Below are 14,884 nucleotides of genomic sequence, written 5' to 3' on the forward strand. Positions count from 1 at the left end.
TAGGCACTTTATGTAATTGGGAAAGCCTTTTTTGACCAACTTCGCTCGTCCGTCCTGAGGGTATCCTATGGATTCTACTTGAAATTTAGGGCTATTTCAGACCTGCAGTGAGCCACTGCGGTCTATCATGGGCTCATCCACAGTCCCATCCACTCTAATTCAAGTAACCACATCTTTTCGATGTGGTTACTTTGAGGCAGTTTTGGTCACACAGCCGCAGTTTGCTGTGCACCCAGGAGTGGCCAATCATGCAGTTTTCCACTGTGGGTATGAAAGGGCCAATAGTTTTTTTGTTCTTTTTTTTTTTAAGTTGAGGAATGCAGATGAAGGCATGGTGGTGGGTATAGTGAAAGAATGTTCTAAACCAGGGAGTCTGGCAATATGATCTTAATACTGATACATAGAAAAGATGGGAGTTATATATTGTTGTAATCCTTGTCTGGCTTATGTTCTAAACGAAGACCTATTGCTAATGTAAAGGGTCTACCTTCACTAAAATCACTTGAAAATGTGCAGTTTTGTAATAACAAAAGGTGCAGCCATGGCATCCCTTGGCATATAGAAGGCCTCATTTCCAAACAGGAAGTTATCCTCCCCATCGTCTCAATAGCTAACAATAGTTGAATTTCAGTTCTTTCAGTATCAGATGTGGGCATTATCACTACTTCTTGATTCCGTGATGTATAGTCCAATGCATGGCCTTCCACCAGCCATGATCTGTCTTCATTACATAAGAAGAGAAGCACTATGACCCAATATTGGGTCACTGGGTTTAAAATAAGGTAAGTAAGGAAAGCGGATGAAAAGGGTAAGGATAAATCAGGAAAGGCAAAATATAGGCAGATTAAACTATAGCTTTAATATTTCCCCAATATAATGACAACAAACTATCATTTTCTGGAAATTTCTTCCTGACCCTCCAGGGGAAACGATAATGAAAGTAGGACCTGGCAGCTGTGAATTGCTCGACTCTTATAAATCACATACTTGTGTCACCGCTGGCATGTGGCCTGTGAGTCTTCTAATTATTGATGGGTTTTATAGACCCATTATTTGTAATCACTTTTAGATAGCAGCTGGAAGACAGGAATAGCATAGACCTTGGTGAAACCATATGAAATGCTGTTTGCAGGAGGGATCACAGAGGCAATGTGTTGGATGATGAGCCTGCAATCATGAATTCTGCTTCAGCATTGAAAAAAAAGTGTATGTGTGTATGTATGTATATGTATATATATATATATATATATATATATACATATATATTATATATATATAAGTACACAGGACTTCTGACTGGCAGAAAGGAAATAGTCGAAACAGCTCCTGTTTTCTAGTTGAGTATTGGGGCAATAAATTATTTTTGTTTATTTCTTTAGTTGTTTTACATTTATGAAGCACCTACAGTATTACTAACTCACCTTATGGTTTTGAGTTAACGTGTAATAAAACACGTTTGTTAACATGACATGAAGCAAGCAAAGGGGTTCCCAGATTATCAACAAAAGGGAGGGACACGAATCAAACAAGTAATGTATTGTATGTTACCAGAACATTTTCCTTTATTTTTATCTGATAATCCTTCCAGTAACACACTTGTGTTCTCCCTCACTGTACTGAAATAATATAGGAAAAGCACTGCCATTTTAGGACAATTTTGCTTCTACTATTACGCTTTACTTCTCTTTGAAGTTAGCAATTCAGTCAGGTAGTGTCCCTTTTGCAATAACTGTTCTTACCTTCATGATCGCCACCCAGCTGTCACCTGACAATCCCAGCTTTCCTTTCACATTCCGGGGATTATATGAGCTCCCATGCGCCTGTGACGGAGTTGCTTCAATCCAGCATGGCCAATTAAAATGGCTAAAGATTGTCTTTAAGAAGGGAATATGGAACAGGGATAGGTGAGTAATTTTGGGTTTCATTACGCTTTAACATATCTGGAAATGGTGCTAACTGAAGTCAGCACAGATCACAGGAAATTGAAAGGATTTCTGATTGGAGTAACATGTATTTTTGTATGGTATTGATAGATATAGCATGATGGTATATTTACCAGTCCAAAAGGAACAAAATATGTTCACATATTAGATTCACACACAAAATTTACATATGCTTAACTTGCCAAGTAATATGCCAAGTAATATGCCAAGTAATGGTAATGAACGTTTGCACAGTCCTTAGAATGCCTAAAAATATTTGAGGTTTGGCAACCCCCAGTTATGCGACTTCTCAACAAAAGTTCCCCACTTTCATAGAACTAAATTCAAATTTTCGATAAGTCACTGGATGGCTTCAACAGGCTCAGTTATTTTGGGTGTTGGACAGGATAATCATAGGTTTAGAATGCAGCAAACACCAAAAAGCATATATTCAGCAAGCATCATTGTCTAATATCTGCAAGACATCAGTTTCACTCAATTACGCCCAGCAGAAGACATTTCCATAATTTGACATGAGGTTTACAATCTGGGGTCAGCTTCTCTATTTCGCCTTCATGAATGCCATTATGTCTCAAAAAATCTTTATTTTGTTCTCAATCAACCAATTTCAAAGAACAACTACAAGCTATTAAATACAAACATTTGCTTCACTTTATTTTATCATGTCACGAAAACATGTTGTACATTGTCTTGTGTAATTGCCTGAAATTTCTCTATACACTTTACCTTCCTTTTTTTTGCAAGGCTTGGGCAGATATTTTGGCAGAATAAGTATTTTTTATGGTGATATTTGATGCCAAAACATGGTGCCCTGCCGTTAAAAGAAGCCTCCACTGCCTTTTATTGTCTTCCCTGTTTTCTGGTATTTGACACTATTATGCCTGGAGTTGGAGGATGTTGTCTAAGGTTGGGGTGTGGATAGAAATGCAACTATTGCACATAAAGTGACCCCTGTTTCTTAACAAAGAAGAGAGAAAAACAAGCATTACAGGTCCATAGAGACAGGAAGGGGGAGGATAGAATGGAGATGCCGTACTGCATCCCCCAACCCAATCTAAAGACATCTGTGTCTATTGCGATTTAATTTTTAAAAGTTTAGTAATCTGGCAAGACAGATCACTAAGAAACCCCAGGGTACAACTGTATAGATGCTAGGTTTTTTTACGAGATGATCATAAATGTTCTTCTCAGGTGATGATATAGCATCTCTACATAGTTTGAGACTCAAGTCATTACAAGGTCATACTTACCCTGTAGGTCTTGAGAAATGAGGCATTGATATACTTACTTTTGGCACGCCCTTGCATCTCACCTTTTCAGCTGCCGTGATCAACCAACAAATGAGCTGAATACTTGTTCACCCCCCTGGCCACTGTGGTTCCTTTGGCTGGCTCTTATGTCCTGTAGTGATGTAAATGCCTGTGGAAAGAACCACATCAGCTGAAGGGGGCAACTATTCTTCACATGCAGAAATGTACACTGTTTGCAGAGGCTGGAGAGTTTCAAGATTGAATATACAGCTTCTTCTTGCTTTAGGCGATGGCCCAAAGCAAACCGATGACTAACACTGTGAAAAAGTAGACTATTTTCTCTTATATATCTTACTCTTTTAGACTTATACCCCTAGAACCTAATATTTCTCTTTTTTTTTTTTTTGTATTATGTAAAATGTATAAACTTACACACATACATTATAAATAAAGCAAGTTATCACATAACCTCTGGGTGTTTTATGTTTTGAATAACACTTTAAAGTGTTCAAGAAGATTCCAATGTGTGTAGTGTTTCCCCTGAATTGGGTTGTGGAATCCCCTCATAATGGCCCAAATTTATTAAAGCTCTCCAAGGCTGGAGAGGATACACTTTCATCAGGGAATTCATTCCAGCTTTGCCGGATCACCCAGCTTCATTGATGAAAGTGAAGTCTTGGAGGGCTTTAATAAATCCGGGAATGAGTGAGCCTAAAAACTGTTGTCCTGTCCTGTCCCATGAAGTTATTTCTTTAAGGACTTTTGTTGGTTAATCATTTAAAGACCTATTGGAAAGTTTTATATTTCTTATGCGTTTTATTCCCTTTGTAGGGTTTTGTGGTCTTTAATGAGGCCGCCGATAAATTGCTAATGATGGAAAATAGGGTTTGCCCTGTTAATGCAGGGTTGTTAAATAATAGTGTGAAGCAATGATGTACAAAGGTTACAGCAAGGAGAGCCCAGCTTCTATTATTAAAATAGGTCTTTATTCCACATAAAAGCAAGGTTTTATAGAAGCCTTTCCAAAGCTTTGTGCCCATTGCTGTCTGCCGGGGGAACTGAGGCCTGGCAAATGATTCTTCTAATGAGCGGACATTGTAATTGTTGTGTCGTAGAGCTTACACATGCCGATGTAATAAAGCCTAGATCCTGGAGAGCAAGGAGAGGTTTATTTCAATTAGTGTCCCCAAAAACTGCATGAGCTTAGACTGTATTCGCTTTGGTTTATATGAAGCTGATAAAAATTCCTTTTTAATTCTTGAGGAGGCCTATCCACAGATTAGTTCCACACAGTTTTGATGATTCTTTCTCTTGAAAGTTCATATTTCTTCGACCAGACATGTTTTCAATCTTGAAATCTTGACAATGTGGGTCACAGGGCTTGGTTTTAAAGAAGCTGAACTAGGAAAAACATAGAGACTACCATTGTTGGCGAATGTCCCCTGTAAAAGTTGCTGAAAAGGCCCTACAAGAGAAGAGATAATATACTTTTTCTTTAGCAGCCAATGTTTCCTACTGTTCGTGTTTGTAGTGCTGTAGCTTTCACTGTCAAATAGTAAGGTTGAAAAAAAAACATAAGTCCATCAAGTTTAACCACTAGGGAAATAAACATATCCCAGATAAAAAAAAAAACGCTATGGACATAGTTGGTCCAGAGGAAGGCAAAAAAACCCTGGTACAATTTGCTGCAACAGGGAGAAAAAAATCCTTCCTGATTCCATGAGGCAGCAGTCTGTTATCTTTACTTTAAAGCTTTATTCCCAGTTATATTCTGTGCTTCTAGAAATGTGTCTAGCATTCTTTTAAAGCAATCTATAGAAGTTCCTGAAACTTCTTCCTGAGGGAGCCTATTTCATATTTTCACGGACCTTACAGTGAAGAATCCTTTCCCTACTTGGAGATTAAACTGTCTCTCTTTAGAATTTATCACTTCCAGGAGTGTCAGATGCTTATGTATCTTGTTATGACCTGGTATTCCTCCCTTCCACCCCCCTATGTAACTACAGGACTTGGCAGTTTTGAGAATGGTAACAGTTGTTGCTTTTCCACACATACTACCACTAGTGTAGACTACCAATGGCCTTTTTACCATACAATACACAGGCATGTTCCACCATTGTTCCCATCAAGAAATCGTCTCCAAGAAATTCCATTCACTCATCAGTGGAGTGGATGAATGTAGACATCAAATGGCTGCAAAAGCAAAGGCGTTCTCATTTGTTTACATAGAACCAGCAAAGTTGAGAACCCAACGGTGGTACACATATATAACATATGACACATCCCAGAGTCCTTTTAACACTTTTTACAGGTTGGGGCTAAGGGATATATGTACCTTACTTTAAAAGTACACATCCTTTTTGGCTGAGGTCAATGGATTGTTTTCAACCAAAGCTACCAATGAGTTTTTGTATTTTGGCCAAAGTTTTAAACATTGAACTTTTGTTATTGCTATAGGCAGGCAGTTTGATAATTCCTTGCTTTTAATTAGTAATGGGGATGTAATAAGCTAATTAATTTGTGATCAGTTATGTAGAATATAACCAGTTCCAGTTTCATTACCAAGAGTTAGTTTAATAGCCACATTTACGACTTAAAAAAAAAAAATCCTTTTAAGTCGTTTTTATGACAAGACAAGTAATTATTAGCACTATGAACACTGGCTATATTTTTGGGATAGTTTGAAAAATCTGCGTTAAGTAGATAAACTAATTTTCTGTAAATTACCAGGCACCGCTGTGTGGTGTCCTCAGCAGACCGCCATTAAAAATGCACATACAAGAACATTAACTTGCATTTATATTGTACAATTTAATTTGCTGAGGCTGCAAATTATGAAAATTGCAACTTTTCTCTTAAGCAGCAAGTTCAGGCCTATCTCCAGGAATAACACTGACAGATGGTTCTGAAAGTGATTTTTTTCAGCATGATATATTGTAATAAAAGGCAACCTGTCAGAAAGGTAGTTTTCTTGCAAAAGTAAAGCTTTTATCCAGCAATGGACAACTGTTGTTCTTTTGCAGCTTTCTGCACACTGCCATCGTATTGTGCAAGGTGGTTGCAGCAAGAAAGAATATGTGTACCAATAACAAAAATACAAAGTTATACCATGAATGTAGGAACAGATAAAGACATTTTTTTGCAGGATTAAGGTCATTTTGGTATATAAACTGTGGCAACCTTGTATTCTAATTTATGATCCCTAATGGTTGTGGTGGTGGTGGGTGGCTAAAAGTAAAACTATAATGATGCAGATGAGTCAACAGTGGTTGCGTTGGTCATTTTTGCATGCTCACCACCAAAAGCCAATTTTTATGTTAGTTATAGATACATTTGGCAACCCAATGGGATTTTAATATTTTCCTCCGTTTTACCATTTTTTACCACTTTCATTAGGACTGAAAACAAGGGAGAAAGGAGCATTTGTTTGGCAATACATATCTAGTAGAGAACATGGTGTCTTTGAGACACAGACACCAAAAAATCCTCTTCACCTTGTCTCAGTTTGTATTTTTGCAATATTTTTTCCTATTGTGAGGACCTAGTAATAATTCACTGTTTTGTGTTTCTTTTTTTTGTAGGTAGCCGACTCAACAAGGACTTGAGGCACTATCTCAACCAAAGGTTCCAGAAAGCTTCTCCTGACCACGAACTACAGCAGATCATAAGAGATAACCTATATCGCCATGCAGTGCCTTGTGAGTACAACCTTTTGCAAGGCATTTTTCTAATTGTCTGTCTGAGAAACCATTTCTGTTGCCTTTATGATATGAACCTACCTGTTCAAAATTGAATTACATACTCCTGTACTGTGTAGTATTTCATTAAAGTCCATCTTCAGGCAAAACACCTGACTACCATCTCTGCCAGCCAATCACTGCCAACCGAAATTGCCAACTGCCAAATTTCCAGTTGTTCTATAGTGCACTTTATATTGTTTATCACCCAAATCCTAGGCCCAGTTCTCTCAGCAGCACCATTTTCTCTATAGGGGACCACTGACCCATCACTCTTTTGCTCTTGTTGGCTCATCTCTGACATTTTTTCTGCACTGATGTCACTCCCCCCCCCCCCCATTGTTGGAGGGCCCATTCGAAAATGTCATGCAAACACTAATATGGACATCCAAAGAAGAGTCATGCCTAATGTAAGCAAGGACATAATAGTAGATAGAAGCCCTGAAGCTGGAGTTTCATATGACTGTTGCTTTAGGTGAATAGAAGGAGGCATTTAGGCCCCCCGGTAATTAGCTAGAAGGCAGGGGTAAAAAATGTAAAGGGGAGATCTTTTTGCCTCCTTTTAGAAATTTTTCTTGCAATTCGTAAACTACATTTACAATACATAAACACCTATGAAATTTGAATCTAAAACCTTTCAGTTCCCTACACTAACTTTCAACCTTGGCTTAATTTGCTACACATTCAAATAACAATGATTTCCTATCACGTACCGCCACAACACAAATGCTTAGACCTTTTTGCCCATCCATCAGCTACTTGTCCACCGACAGAAAACTTAGGAGCTATAAAATAATGGAAATGTTACACATTGTCCTGTTTCAAACAAGGGCGACACAGGTTTGATTTAGTGTCCTTTTATTTAAAAGCTTTATGGGGTAACAGAGCGATGTCATTGATATTCCATTAAAAAAACTCTCTGCCAAACAATAGCATGTAGTATATTCATCATGCCTCATAGATGACAACTAAAATATAAAAAAGGCAAATCAACCAGCATCCTGTTATCTGTAGGCTATGGAGGAATGGTGGAAACCACTGAGGATTTAGATTTATTATAAAGCTTTTAGGGGAAGGAACTAAGTCTTGTTATTGAAAGCTGGAGTAATGCATGGCCCAAACAAAATGTATCCTAGTGGTATGTTCTGCCTAAATTTCCAGATCAGGGGAGTGTATAATGTAGATTGCTGCTGTATGAGATAATCCAGGGTGGGTTTGTAGGAGATTTTGGACATCAAAGTTTAGCAGACGTCCTGTTTTTTGTAGATAATAAGCTTTATCTTTAGAATTGTTTTCTGCAATGAAAATGGTAGCTACCTGTTGATCTTCTGGAAAATCCAATGAGCTTCTGTCTTACTAAATCGACATGACAAAGTTTTGTCTTCTGTATTAAAATCCAATGCAATACTGTCAGCAACAGATTACAGAGAACTCATCTCTATAACATGAAAGGTGGATGTTCTGTATTTTCCCCAAGGAAGTCAACACTCATATCAGCATATCAGCATAAAAAGAGAAAAAGCATGCAAAGATGAGATATATCTTTTTTTGTCCCCAGAAGTACACATTTACAAAAATATATTCAATATATACTTTAGTTACAAACCTTGAATGAATAGGTAGTTTCCCATTAAGATTAGCCATCAACTTGAATAGCCCTGTTGATGTGGCATTGCTGGGTGTGCTGCTTGGTAAGGTACAAACAAACCACAATTGCATGTAAATCCCAAAAAGTTAATGCATTGTCTGTAAAAGTTCTCATTTATTCAGGTCATTGTATATTTCGTAATAGTCACATTCAACTGGACTTTTTTTTTTTTTTTTTTTAACATTGAAGACTGTAAAAACTGTGTTGGTTTAAAAATTCTGGGGGGAATACTAGAATGTAACTAACTTCTACTAGATGTAAATCTACATTGGTTGCTATATAAGCATATTTATAGGATTCCAAAATCAGTATACAGATAGTTCTAAAATCTAGATAGGACTGTGCTGTGTTGTGTTCACATGAACTTCTCTGGACAGCACTGGTATGAGGAGGAATTCCACTATCAATAGGATTATGATTTGTTCATGTATTGTTGGAAGGCAATGTAATAAACATATTCTGAAATGCGTGAAGGCAATGACCTGAGAGGGTTATCTACACCTCTTTAGTTTTACCCAGTAGCCTTCTGTAATACTTCAGATATTGGTTGCAATACAAATATTAGGGTGGTCACGGAATTTGGTGGTTCTGCTGTCATTAGGGTTGACAGCAAACAGATGGAACAGAGACCAATGTGATATAATGAGCAAGAAACAATTCCCTAGGCAGGGGGTCTGAGAAGGCAGGCAACAAAAGATTTGGGGCAGATGGTCACAGATATAATAATGAGTTCCAATACAGTTCAAATCACATTATATGATTCTGCAGAAGTGCAGACAGTCAGAAGTCAAACACAACCTGTTGGTCAGGCACTGGCTGAATGTAATGCAGCCTCCTTAGGTTGTGCATTGCAAAATGACCTGAGCAGGTGATGGAGGCTCTAGGCCAATAAATTCAGATGGTGTTTGGCCCCAGTGTTCTACTTTCTACAAATTTGGTTTGGATACGGGCATGGAATGATGGAATGGGGAGTGTTGCTTTATGAGTATGGTGTCCTGCATTGCATTCTTATGCAAATTTCACATTTCCTTGTAATGTCAAGAGCTGAGCCTATACCTATTCTTACCTTCCTGTTGGCATTAGGACATCATAGTAATAGTTCAAATAGAAGGTCTACTTGGTTGGGGGCACCAGAGAAGTCCTTTAAAGATATGTTTGCATTACATGTTATAAAATGTTTCCTTCTTGGGGTTGTAGGAAAGGTGAGAAGGATTAAACCCATTTCAGGTTATTTTTTACTGTCTGCATCCCGCTTGGGAGATTTCTTTTCATCCATCCTATGGGTGAAACAAAATTTGCATCTCAGAGAGCTGTCCATAGAACAGGTCCCCATTGGAGTATTTTTCCTTACCTGTTGTTTGGATGACAACTCATAATGTTGGGTTTCCCCTAACTTTCTCCCCAGTAGAAACACAAATAGCAAAAAAGAGGATTGAGCCCTTACCTACTTTATTCACAGCCATTTATTGTCTTTACTAACATTTTAGGCCTTTATCACATCTTTCTCATACAGAAAGGGGCAGAATGGTTTAGTATTCAGTAGGCTGCTACAAAACTGTTTGTGTAAGCATGTCTTTAAACGGCTGATGACAAACAAAACTGCGGCTTCCACTCAGCTTAATAGCATCTATAAAGAATGCTGATACACTTGTTTAAAATCAGCCTAAATGGACTTGATTGACTAAAAAAATGTGTTGTGTTGTTGAGTAAACCAAAGTTTTCTTATATTACTTTTTGCTGTTTGTGCCCTGTTCTCCATCCCCATTGATCTGTGTGGTCATTACCAACATGACATAAATCGAGGTAAATTCTGATTGGTGACACAAGTGTTCCAGTGACAGCTGTCAAACGTACGATTCACAATCTGTTTCTTAAGAGACCCTGTCACCAGAACATTTACATTAACAAAAACCTTCTAATAAGATGTAAATTTTATACATGTTATTTACCTGTAAAAGCCACCTTTGTGTAGACATCCAAAGCTCATGAGTGATGTTGGGTGCTGCCATCTTGGATGGGATATTAAGAGATCCAGAAGATATGGTCAGTCATTTAGATAACTCTATATTACTGTCCTTTGCCTCATCCTTCTGCTTACTTTGCTTTTTTATCCTCTTAGCACATGTGCACCACAAGCACATTTGATTGGCTCAAAGTGCAAGGCCGCTCTTTCCCTGTCTGAATCTTGTAACACAATTGTAGGAGATGATAACAAACTTAACTGCACCTACAAATAATTTAATGATTTTTTTTATTGTTTTGATTACTGCATTCACGTCTAATTTTCACATATGATCATTTGAAAATATTCCATAAGATTCTTGCTGTTATTAACCCTCCTGTTTTTGCCACTCTACCCCCCAAAGGAAGTAAATGTTTCAAGACAAGTACATGGCGCTAGACCATATTATTAGGTTTTATTAAGCGTAATGCTGCAGCTAATGCACATCAGTGATTTTTACTGTGAACAGGATGACAGTAGCAGATTGGCTGCTGTTATTGGCTTTCTAATTGCAAACATTAAAAATAAATGTTGGACTGCAATAAAATCCTGATCATGTAAGGTGCACTGCATGGAAACCGATAAAACAAATGAATCTTAAAGGTAAACGATATCTTATTTATAAGAATGGATTATTTCCCCTTTTATTGGGCCAAAAAACATGTGGGGGGGATGTTGCTGATTGTCTAACCAACATGTATTTCCAAACTATTTCATGGGGTTGGTGCTGGTGCTTTTTTGTTACTTTTAAACCTCTTGCATGTTTGCAAGAGGCCTAAAGGGGAACTAAACATTTTGTTACTCATCTATCCCCCCTTTATGTTGTGGGCACTACCATCCTCTACCTTCTTGTTTGGATCTTTGGCCATCTTGATTGGCTGGTCTGTAATGGCATAGCATCATTAGGTCCTGGGAGCCACATTGTAATTTGGGATGTGCTGGGTATTCTGGCTACCAAAACATGTGCAGCTTGGTGATTCTGACAGATGAAGAGAGCCTCCCTTGGTCGCCAATTTTCAAAGTGGACCTTACATAAAAAATAGGTGGTCCATTTCCTGCCAGCCCTTCAACACCCAAGCCAATTCAACTGCTAAAAAAATCCCTTGTTATTTAAGATGTAAAAAAATGATTAATAAAAGCTCACTTGGCCTTTGATGTTTTCAGGAGACAAGGGTGACATCAATGCACCCCATTGCATTCAGGAATCAATTACTGGTATTAAAACACGTGGACCTGAAAGAATATTTTTTATTTTTGAAAACTACAATTTCTGCCAATTTACAGAAATCAGATAAGATAGATATTTAAGGCCAGCCTGTATGAGAATCACAGCTGCAGTCAATAATACAATCGAGAAATAATTGAAAACACAAAGATATAGGAAGAGTTATTTGCAGAATTACACATATGCTAATTGGATTACAATTATGGATGTGTAATTTAGTTTATTTTGTGAGTCATCATCAATAGTGTCTTCAACCTTCACTTTAGCAGCTGTACAACGTGGCACACCCTGACATGTTGAATGAATGATGAAGACGTTGCAGCAAACTGATAAGGTCATATGTTATGTAGGGCTACATTCTTGACCAAGCTTTACTGTTGGTTCTAATGCAGCAAACATAAAAGGCACCATGGGTATTGGGTCACAGGTTAAAATAAAAAAAAGAAAACTAATTCAGCCACCACATCCAATGGTTGGTAAGCTGCAAAATACTACATTTTTGGTGAAATTTTCTTTTACTTGTGCTATGATCACTTGTGCTATGACCCAGTCACAAGAATGACCAAAAGAAAAACATTTCCATCAGGAAACTAGGCATTGCTGTAGGGTAGCCATGCACCACACAATTTTTTTAGTACTTTGAATTGACAAAGTGACAGCATTTCATAAAATTGAACCAGGACTAACTCCATTACATAGAGAATGGAGTTTTATTAAAATAATGGATTTCAAAGACGTTATCCATGTTTCATCGGTGCTCCTCCACAATGCCTCCACAATGATGTGGAATAGATACTAATTGGTTTACTTTGCAGTTGGCAGGGAAATAACCCCTATGTCATTGGTCAGACTTTTAAATTTACTCTTTCATCAGATATTACTCTCTTAGGGGGAAATCCATGACCTTGCTGTGCTTATTTGCCTATGAAGCTCAGTAACTATGGGGAAAAAAAGAAAAACAAGAAGAAAACTCCCTGTGTGCTGTAAAGCTCAGTAATTGTTACCCAGAGTGTTGCATTAACTATATAGAACACCAATCAGGCTCTATCCCACAGCTTTAATTAAAGTCGGCCTTGTTGATATCATTAAAATATTTGTTAGCTTCTGAACCTTCTTTGCAGTGATTTAAATGCAGGGAACCTTCTCTGGGTAACTATAACCAAGTAAAGCACACTGGAAGTGACAAGAGCCACAGTGCATGGCTTTCTTATAGCCTAATAAATGTGTTCTTTGCTGTGGAAAATACAGAGTTTAACTTTTAATTGCACATTCTCTCTTCACTCTCTGGGAAAACAGCAAAATATGAAAAAAAAATGCTCAAAACAATTCTTTTTATGGGCAAAGTGTTGATTTAAAATATTTCTGCCAAGGTGTTTTTTTTTTTTGGTTGAGTACTTGACCATCATTTTGCAGCCGAATCTTTTTTTGTGTCTGTGGTATGATTATCGAAAAAGTGGATGGCACAGCATGAACCTTAAAGTCAGTTGTGGAAGTCAAATGAAATTGACTGTATTATTGACTTGCATTATTGATCTGAAGCACTAAGCAATTTCTGCCTTTTGGATGTTTAACCAGGGACATAAATAATCTTTTTAGATATCTGTAGAATGAGATGAGGGGTGGAGTATTTTGTCGCTGACTACCAATGTAAGTACCAATCTTCCCAATGACTACCAATGCAATGAGCTTTCTTCCCAATGACCACCAATGAAAAGAATATTCTCTTCACGGATCACCAACATAAGGAGCATTCTTTTCACCGACCTCTAATGTAATACGCATGCTTCCCAATGACCAACAGTTTAAGGATCATTCTTTTCATGAACTACCAGAAAAAGGGGCAATTTTCCCAAAGACCACCAATGTTAGCAGCAATCATCCCAATTATCACCAATGTAAGGAGCATTCTTTCCAGTGACCACCAATGTAAGGAGCATTATTTCCATTGACCACCAATGTAAGGAGCAATTTTTTCTATTGACCACCAATGTAACAAGCATTCTCTCCATTGACCACAAGTGTAAGGAGCTTTATTTGCATTGCCCACCAATGTAAGGAGTATTATTGCCATTGACCACCAATGTAAGAAGTATTATTGCTATTGACCACCAATGTAAAGAGCAATTTTTCCAATGACCACCAATGAAAGGAGCATTTTTCCATTGATCTCCGATATAATTAAGGAGCATTAATTCTACTTTCTACCAATGTTGACTTTAAATGTAAGAAGCATTCTTTCCATTCACCGTTGGTGTAATAGTGTTTCTCCTTTTAGATGAATACTAATGTAATAGGGCTGTCTTCCCACCAACGACAAGTGTAATGAGGTCCGTTTTCCCACTGACCTTCAAAGCGACATTCTTCCCTCTGATCAACATTATAATGGGGACCTTCTTCCCAGTTGCTATCAAATTATAAGGCATCATTCTCACTTTTTTGTGTTTATCATATACAAAAGGTGTATTTATTAAATGTGAACATGACTCAAGATATTTGTGTGATGGGCTATCATTTTCTTTTTCAGTTGGACTACAGATTTTTTATTAACCAGGGAGCAATATAGGATATTATATTGTTGGCTTTAGTCTAATTATGAAATAATTCAGCAGATATACAGAGATCAATCTTAATTACTATGTGAATCCTTTTTGAATTTGATGACATTTAGGCATCAACGAATACAAATCAATGGCCCTATAGGTCAGGGCGTCACATCTAGACACAAATCTATAGACAGGGTCTCTTGAGAGATTTGACATGACTAATTTGGAATAAAATGAGCTCAGAGATTTGAATGGATAGACTGGGATTTGCTTATGGTAATAACATGTCAGAAGTCTTACCTCGATTCCCCCTACCACTGCATAAGTAAAAAGATCATTTTTTATCAACTTGCAGCTATATGGACAGGGACCTAATACAAGTCCAACACATTTTTCTAAACATGTATAGAAACTGTTTGACTTATGCAAAGATTCTGTTTTTTTATTTGCAATTGAGGTCCCCTTGAAACATAAAACGACACATTGGTGATCTCACTTATGTTCACAGCGAAACTGTGTGATTTCCATCCCAAACT

At 37.6% G+C, this 14,884-nt stretch overlaps 1 protein-coding gene and 1 long non-coding RNA gene across 7 annotated transcripts in view; one reads left to right on the forward strand and one right to left on the reverse strand.

The window, feature by feature from the left end:
* Nucleotides 1-14,884, forward strand: part of MAGI1 (membrane associated guanylate kinase, WW and PDZ domain containing 1) — a 319,996-nt gene that overhangs the window by 137,263 nt on the left and 167,849 nt on the right. For all 6 annotated transcript variants that reach the window (XM_072420801.1, XM_072420803.1, XM_072420802.1 and 3 more), the window contains exon 2: nucleotides 6,775-6,891. In XM_072420801.1, coding sequence (XP_072276902.1) covers nucleotides 6,775-6,891 — 117 coding nt within the window. The remainder of the gene's footprint in view (nucleotides 1-6,774; nucleotides 6,892-14,884) is intronic.
* LOC140337207 (uncharacterized) lies at nucleotides 4,158-7,053 on the reverse strand. The gene is made up of 2 exons (XR_011922002.1): nucleotides 6,973-7,053; nucleotides 4,158-4,658 (listed from the first exon to the last, which is right to left on the reverse strand). It is a non-coding gene; the product is annotated as an uncharacterized lncRNA (long non-coding RNA).

The sequence above is a fragment of the Pyxicephalus adspersus genome, chromosome 8 (assembly GCF_032062135.1).
Source record: "Pyxicephalus adspersus chromosome 8, UCB_Pads_2.0, whole genome shotgun sequence".
NCBI classification, from domain to species: Eukaryota; Metazoa; Chordata; class Amphibia; order Anura; family Pyxicephalidae; genus Pyxicephalus; species Pyxicephalus adspersus.